This window comes from Sinocyclocheilus rhinocerous, unplaced genomic scaffold (assembly GCF_001515625.1).
Source record: "Sinocyclocheilus rhinocerous isolate Xijiao unplaced genomic scaffold, SAMN03320098_v1.1 scaffold478, whole genome shotgun sequence".
NCBI classification, from domain to species: Eukaryota; Metazoa; Chordata; class Actinopteri; order Cypriniformes; family Cyprinidae; genus Sinocyclocheilus; species Sinocyclocheilus rhinocerous.
Genome location: NW_015651483.1, coordinates 371,902 through 379,940, shown reverse-complemented (window position 1 = coordinate 379,940; position 8,039 = coordinate 371,902). Strand labels below are relative to the sequence as shown.

At 34.7% G+C, this 8,039-nt stretch overlaps 1 protein-coding gene across 3 annotated transcripts in view; it reads right to left on the bottom strand.

Annotated features, from left to right (window-relative positions):
* LOC107712857 (ras-specific guanine nucleotide-releasing factor RalGPS2-like) overlaps nucleotides 1-8,039 on the bottom strand; it is a 136,054-nt gene that overhangs the window by 5,180 nt on the left and 122,835 nt on the right. For all 3 annotated transcript variants that reach the window (XM_016518222.1, XM_016518224.1, XM_016518223.1), the window contains 4 exons: nucleotides 7,538-7,643; nucleotides 5,893-5,985; nucleotides 3,357-3,462; nucleotides 905-996 (listed from right to left, as the gene is read on the bottom strand). In XM_016518222.1, the coding sequence (XP_016373708.1) occupies nucleotides 905-996; nucleotides 3,357-3,462; nucleotides 5,893-5,985; nucleotides 7,538-7,643 (397 nt within the window). The remainder of the gene's footprint in view (nucleotides 1-904; nucleotides 997-3,356; nucleotides 3,463-5,892; nucleotides 5,986-7,537; nucleotides 7,644-8,039) is intronic.

The window sequence follows — 8,039 nt, the reverse complement described above, 5'->3', positions numbered from 1 at the left end:
GATTTTCTCAATATTTAGATTTTTTTGCACCCTCAGATTCCAGATTTTCAAATAGTTTCAATATTCTCAGCCAAATATTGTCCTATCCTAACAAACCATACATCAATGGAAAGCTTATTTATCCAGCTTTCAGATGACGTATACATCTCAATTTCGAAAAATTTACCCTTATGACTGGTTTTGTGGTCCAGGGTCACATATGTATTTATATAATATTTCACACAATAGTTGTATAATATTCATTATCTTTCCATAATATTTATTTATAATATTTAATGTTATTATTTATGTTGTATTCATTGTATTTGGTGTAAATGTATGTTTAAGTTTAATTTAGTACTTCAAAATGAATTAATTAATGAAATAAATAAATCACACACACACACACACACATACAAATATACATATACATATACACACACAAATACCATGATCTTCATGATGAAGTGTCTAGTAAAAATCAAGCACTAGAGGGCAGTGTCATTGCTCAGTTTAATGAAGACCTAAGCACCTGCTGATGGAACATGGTTTTGTAGGTCAGTCTGACCCATGTACTTGGAAACAAGAGGTTTCAAAATGCCATTAAGTGAAATGCTTTTAATTTAATAGATCCCACTGAGACAGTCCGTAATTTGCTGCTTCAAAACAGAAGGTTAGAGCAAAATGTTCCCACATTTATTGAACCCAAAGGATTTCAACACAATAGCATCTCCCGAGGAGCAATTAACATCTACAATTTAGCTTAGAAATGCAGCCTTCACATGGAAACGCTCTGAACATTAAGTGCACACCGAAGGGCTCTGAATGGTTTATATGGTGCATTTTCTCTACAAAGAACACTGTGAGATAAAAACATTCTGAGCTGAATAAATAAAAACACACACACACACACACACACACTCACCTGTTGCCTGTTGCTTTGACAAGCTGCACTCAAGTGTTTGAACCACAGCAGAGCGTTCATTCTGTTCCCTGCCTGGAACTTATACGAGTTTCCTGATGGCACACACACACAAAAAGAATAATTGCAGAAAATTGCATATTATCATATACTAATTCTCAGTATTGACTGAACAGATGTTTTGTACCAGGCTTTATTTCAGTGATAGGCAGGGTTGGGAGGGTTACTTTTAAAATGTATTCCGTTCCAGTTACAAATTACTTCATTAAAAAAGTATTCAGTAACATAATCCAAGTACCACAATATAAAAGTAATGTAATCTGATTTCTTTTGGATTACTTCAAGTTACATATGTTAATAAGTCAAAAAAGCAATACCTAAGTACTTTTATTTAACTATGACTTTAAAACGAATAAAAACTATAGTAAAAACTATTTGAAACTGTTAAAAGTCGTGTCTTGTTTCACCATCAAGATATTTCAGCCCGTAAATTTATATAAAAGGCTATGCAGACATCTAGTGGCTATACAGTTTAGTATTACAGTTTTATTTGTATTATTATTTTTTTATTTCTTTAACATGTACAAGTAAAAATAAATATAGTTTATACACAACATTAAAAAGTTTACACCATATACATATTAGTCTATTTTAAAATAAGTCTACATGTCGAAATGTATGTGAAATGCTATGATCTTTATTTCATTGACTGATACATGGTGTGGGGACTCTCATGTTCATTTCTACATTTTCAGGCTCATTTTCCGCTAGAAAACTTACACACAACTGCAGTCATGCACACCATGGAATTTTAAATCACTAACACACACTAAATTTGAGCTAACATGATTTCCAAGCTAGTCGGACTCGTACCTGCAAATGTTCAAGTTGTTTGAGTAGCCTTTGTTAAAGTCTTCATGCATAGCTTACACTGTACAACTATGTTATTTCCTTTATCCTCTTTGAAAACAAAATAACTGGGAAATTTCCAGACATGAAAACGTTTTTCACAGCAGGAAGCATCGCAATTAATTCATCCGGTGTTTGAGGAGAATAATTGTAGACGGGTGTTATTTGCACACGCACCAGCAGGCGGCTCACGTGAGTCAACAGAACCGAGAACTATGCAGTAGAGGTCTGCGCGGGACTGTCCTGCTCCCGCAAGGTTCTATTCCGCACCCACCCGCTCCCGCTATATATTCACTCTTTGTTCATCCGCTGTCCGCTTAGAATAATTTTCTTCCCGACCCGACCGTTCCCGCAAAATTTAGATCTCGTTTACAGAATCTCACATTTAAATTTCCGCTACTGAAAGAAAGAGAGATAGGCTGACAAACAAAAGTGTAGTCTGCACAAAATTGTATGTTATTTTATTCGTCTTGTCAAGAGTCTTGAATTTATTGACTTTGACTTGAATTTATATGAATTATCTTAAGACACGAAATTAGTTTAATATTTTATGCAACGCAGTAGGGAAAAAAGTGTCAGAGAAAATAAAAATGTTGTACAAAAATTGTATTTCTTATTTTTATTCGTCTTGTCAGGATACAATTCGTTTAACATTTACAACACAATAGGGAAAAAGTGTCGCAGAGAGAAAAAAAAAAAAAAAAGTAGGTTGTACAAAAATAACCCATTAGCTATTTTTATTCGTCTTGTCAAAATACTAAACTCGTTTGACATTCTGTTAACACAGTAGGAAAAGTGTCGCTGAGAAAAAATATGACATCTTTCATTTAAAATTATAGGCTAAGCAAAATATAAACAAAACCGAGTTGAACGTCCTTCAAGGACAGCGCATCCACACTTTGCTCCATCCTTATTCTGCTCTGTCACTCATCGACAACCTGCCTGTTCTGTCTGAGGGCCGTATATTTACCACAGGTACAGCCTGCTCTGAGCATCGTTATGCACATGCTGCGCACAGACCACGCAAATAAAACGCGTGACGTTTAAAGCATGCGTACAGCGCGTGCATAACAGTCCTGAGCACAAGCTGAACCGGTGGTCAATAAGAATAAAGCGCAGATATGCTGTTCTAAATGGACGTCGGGAACGGGATATTGTTAGACCGCCCGTTCCCGTTCAAATTACACCAGAGTTACCAACCACTACCGCGTTTTATTCGGGAATTTAATGCAGGGAATGCAGACCTCTACTATGCAGCGCTAAATATATAGCGTTATGTCAAAATACTCATTTATTTAATTTTAAAGGAAACAAATGTAATCCTGATAGTATTCCCATTTTTTTACAAAATCTAACTGTAATCTGAATACTTAGTTTTTTGATGTGACTGTAACGGATTATAGTTACTAGATTTTTGTATCCTGATTACGTAACGCCGTTACATGTATTCCGTTACTCCCAAACCCTGGTGATAGGTCATGTCTCTTTGATCAAAACTTGTGATTGGTTGCTGTCCGAGTACAAGGCTTGTGATTGGCTGTCTCACCATGCTCAGAGTCAGTCAGCAGGAAGACATCGGGATGCTCCGGGTCGTCTGCCATCATGGCCATTAAGCCCAAAACAGAAACACTTTTGCTGGCGGTAGACTTGAACTGTGAAAAATAGTCAAAATATTAAAATGCTTCTAATCTTTTTTAATATAAACATTTTAATTACAAATGATATTAATGGCATTATAATTTGTATAGACATTCATTTAACTTGAAATACTACAACTAGTATTATTATTAATTATGAAAATTAGTCAAAACATTAAAAAGTGTCTAATAATATTTTTGTATTTTAATAAACATTTAAAACATTTACATTTTAATAAACATTTTAATTACAAATATCAATTTGTATAAAACTGTTTCATTTTATTATTATTAAAATGCTTCTAATCAAATGATATTAAATAGCATTGTAAATCTTTTTATTATTATTATACTGAAAATAAAATAACTGGAAGTTAGGGTCAAAATATTAAATGCTTCTAATCTAATTTTTTATTTAATATAAATATTTAATTACTAATTACATCAAATGACATTACAATTTTTAAAGAAATATATTTATATTGAAAAATTATTATTATTATTACTACTACCACTACTTTTGTTGTTATTATTATTATTTAATTAATTAATTTGAAAAATGAACATCAATTTAACTGTTTTAATATAAATATATACACATACAGCTTGGCTTCATTCTTGTGCACAATCCTGAACACACGTGTATCACAAGTGTCAGCGTAAGCAAGTAGCTGTGTGTGTATAAACATCTGTTAGTGTATGTGTATTGGATAGTGACATGTGCGTCTCATTAACACTGATAATGTGTGACAGCTGATGATGTCATCCATCTCATTATCCAATGACTGCAAACAGCTGCCTTCATTCAGCACTGAAGCCTGATTAATCAGCCATCCGGCCTGCTGTTGTTAGCATCCTTCCTGGCTCCTCTACTCCTCCAGGACAGCATCATATCTCTACAAACGCCACCCAAGGCTTCTGTCTGATTGAGTCCATTCAGTGTAACTGTTCCTGGCTCACAGGATCCCTGTCTCTCTCAAACTCCTGCTGGACGGTCTCCCATCAGTGTCATACTGAAGTGATTATGTGATGACGCATCGGGCTGCAGGACACAGTGACGCTCTCTTCCTCTCACGTGAAGAGTGTCATCATTTCATCAGCTTCAGATGGACCACCCGTGGACTGTACAAAGCATACTGTACTCTAAAAATCAGCCAGTTCAAATCTCACAGACGTGGGAACGAGGGTGCTCGGGTTTTTATTAGTCCAAAGTGGGACTAAGAAAAGATTTATGTTAGAACACCACTTTTTACATTTTACGTTGTTACCATATTTTAAAATAATTAATATTGATTCTCAGAAGAATCTAACTGTGCGTTCACACCGCCGCCGTCGAGAGCGTCAAAAATCGCTCTGGCCGCCCTGCCAACAACGCTGTAGAAAGATTCGTGGACACTCTGACGTAGATCGAATGCTTATCTTGTATTTATAGCTCATTACCATAAAGTTGACCTGATTTCAACTCTCCTCGACGCCCTCAACGTCCAAGTCGCGCCGCCCCGCTGCTCGCTGCTGCTCGACGCCGGCTCACATTGAAAATGAATGACTTCCGGCCACTTTGACGCTCTCGACGGCGGCGGTGTGAACGCACGGTAAGCGTTTTTTACTGTATTACATAACATTGACTGTAGAAAAAGGATAGAAAAAGTAGTGCAAAAAAATTTTTCGTGAAAGAAAGATAAAAAATAGATTTTTTTATTTAGCTGGGACATATTAAATTTATCAAGCGTGACAATAAATACATTTATAAATATTTAAAAATGTTTGTATTTGAAACTAATGCTGTTCATTTGAACTTTCTATTGATCAAAGAATCCTGAAATAAAAAATGTATCACGGTTTCCACAAAAATATTAAGCAGCACAACTGTTTTTAACATTAATGATAATAATAATACATTTTTTGAGCATCAAATACACATATTAAGATGATTTCTGAAGACCGGAGTAAGGAAGCTGAAAATTCAGCTTTGCATCGAAGGAATAAATTACATTTTAAAATATATTCAAAAAGAAAACCGTTATTTTAAATTGTAATAATATTTAACAATATTACAGTTTTTACTGTATTTTTGATCAAATAAATGCAGCCTTGATGAGCACGAGACTTCTTTCAAAAACATTAAAAATCTTGAAAAAGGTTTGAAGGGTAGTGTATATTTATTTTAAAATGTAAATGTTTTATCATTTTTAATCTAATAATAATAATAATAGTTATTATATTCATTAAAATAAAAAATCACATTTGACTAAAGTTAATTTCTTTAAAATTATAATAACAATTGCCTAGTCATAAAAATATAAATCTTAATAGTTCTAAATAGGCCTAATCTTTTTTAAGCTTCTTAAATATGGTCAATTTTATTTATTTTTTGCCAGAATAAGCAACAATATGGTTTGTGAGACTACTGTGTGTTGGTATCTGTAATAGTGTGGAGAGACTCACATGCTTCCTCTCTGTGGCCTTGAGGGACTTGGCAGTATAATAGTAAAGCTGAGTACCACAAAGAGCCACCCAATACTTAGTCCACGCTGCCACCTACAGACAATACAAGAAAAACCAAGAGAGACAAAACATTAGTCCAAACACTGAATGAAGCGCACATACCCACATCAGAGCAGTTTTCTCAGAAGTAGTGCAGAGAAGTAAATATATTGACCATAAACAATTATCAACCACTCAACTTGGTTAAATTAGACATGCAATAATTAAAGATGCACTGCAACAGTCGCATTTTTTATTTCAGACGACAACCACAAACACCACTTCATACGTAGCTTCATAGGAAGCCTATAAGTGTGTTTTATTTTCATGGTTGAAATATAAAACTTTCTTTCATAAGTACAAAATCCCCACAATGTCAGCGAAGCATAATATATCAAGCTTGTGAGACACATTTCCTGAGCAAACATAAAATAAAATAGAAGGCCAAGAAGAAATCTCAACATATCGATCAAGATTAACCGAATGATACAATCACTTAATTATACGCTAATGCAAGAAAACAGAGCCAAAACTGTAAATAAATGAAACTGTCCATGCTAAATTTTAAAAAGTGTTCACAATATTACTGTTTTTATATTTTATTTAAAATGTGAGCAAACAACAGTAATATAATAGAATTAGTGCTGTGAAAATTAGTGCATTAACGCAGGTGATTAATTTTCCCTGTTTAAAAAATAATAATTTAACGCAGGGGCGGAGCTAGGGTTGGCCACCCCACTCACAACTGTTGCTTCGGTCTCTTTTTTCTTGACAAGAATTGCGTTTATTTAGATGCGCAGAACATCTTTACGAGCATATCAAACGAGACATTTCAGACACGCACTCCAACTTCGCCTCAGCGCCAGGCACGAGTCAAACGAGCACGGAAACGGTACAGGCGACAAGGAGCTTTAGTAGAGCAACAGTGAACTGCGGTCAGATGAGACATATTGTCAAGGCCATATGTCAGTAAAAACCAATTTTCCTCTCCTGTCAGCCGTTATACTGTGTTCATAGAAGTACGGCGGCTCACGCTGTAGCCTGTATCATTTCATATTAAATATTTCTAAACAAATATTAAAAATATACTGTCTTTATGTTGTTTCTAAATCAATTTGAATTCTGAATGTGAAATTATTGCAGTATAAATGTATATTTAAAAACTTTAATGTTAGGTGGAATTAATCGCGATTAATCTCAGAAAAAATGTGTGATTCATTAGTTAATTTTTTTAATTGACTGACAGCACTAAATATAGTATAATAAAACATAACTATAAAAAGTGTAATACTGTGTAACATTGTGCCAAGTGTCAGATGAACATGCATCAAAATAGAGTTTTATTGGAGTTTTATATAGAGTTTTGTTTTCAACAATAAATAGATATGTGGAAACAATTTTTCATCTTATATTTCTTTTCTTTTTTAAAAAAAAGAAAATGGCCTTCTTTATTTCGGTTTGCTAACAATGCATTGTGTTTAGTTGCATTTTATTATTTGCATTTGGCACCATTTTGGAAAATAACAGAAAAGAGAGTGACTGAGATCACGGGGAGAGCTTATGGACAGGAGACAGATGAAGAGTTGCAGCGGTGGTGTGTTCTCACCGTGGGTTTCTTGCCCTCCTTGAGGACTGTTTTCCTGCGCAAGACCCCCTGAACTGTGACGGCTCCTGGGTACAGATGCACCGCCAGCTCCTCCGACTCTGCAGAGCTACACACACACACACAGGCTTAACTGACACACAGGGGACATGTAACACTTTTAAAAAAAAAGACACACAGAAACTTACAGATCAAGGGAATATATTTTAAAACCACACCCCAGAGTTATGATGTGAAGAAAGTGAGAGTGTTTGAGAGAAAAAAAAGCAAATGAGTGAACTGTGAAAAACTGAATAGGTAATATTGACTAATATCCATCTTAAAGGGGTCATATGATGTGATTTCAAGTTTTCCTTTCTCTTTGGAGTGTTACAAGCTGTTCGTGAATAGATAAGATCCCTAAAGTTGCAAAGACTAAAGTCTCAAACCCAAACAGATATTCTTTATAAAAGTTAAGACTCGTCCACGCCCTCCTAAAACGGCTCGTTCTAACAAGCCCCCACAT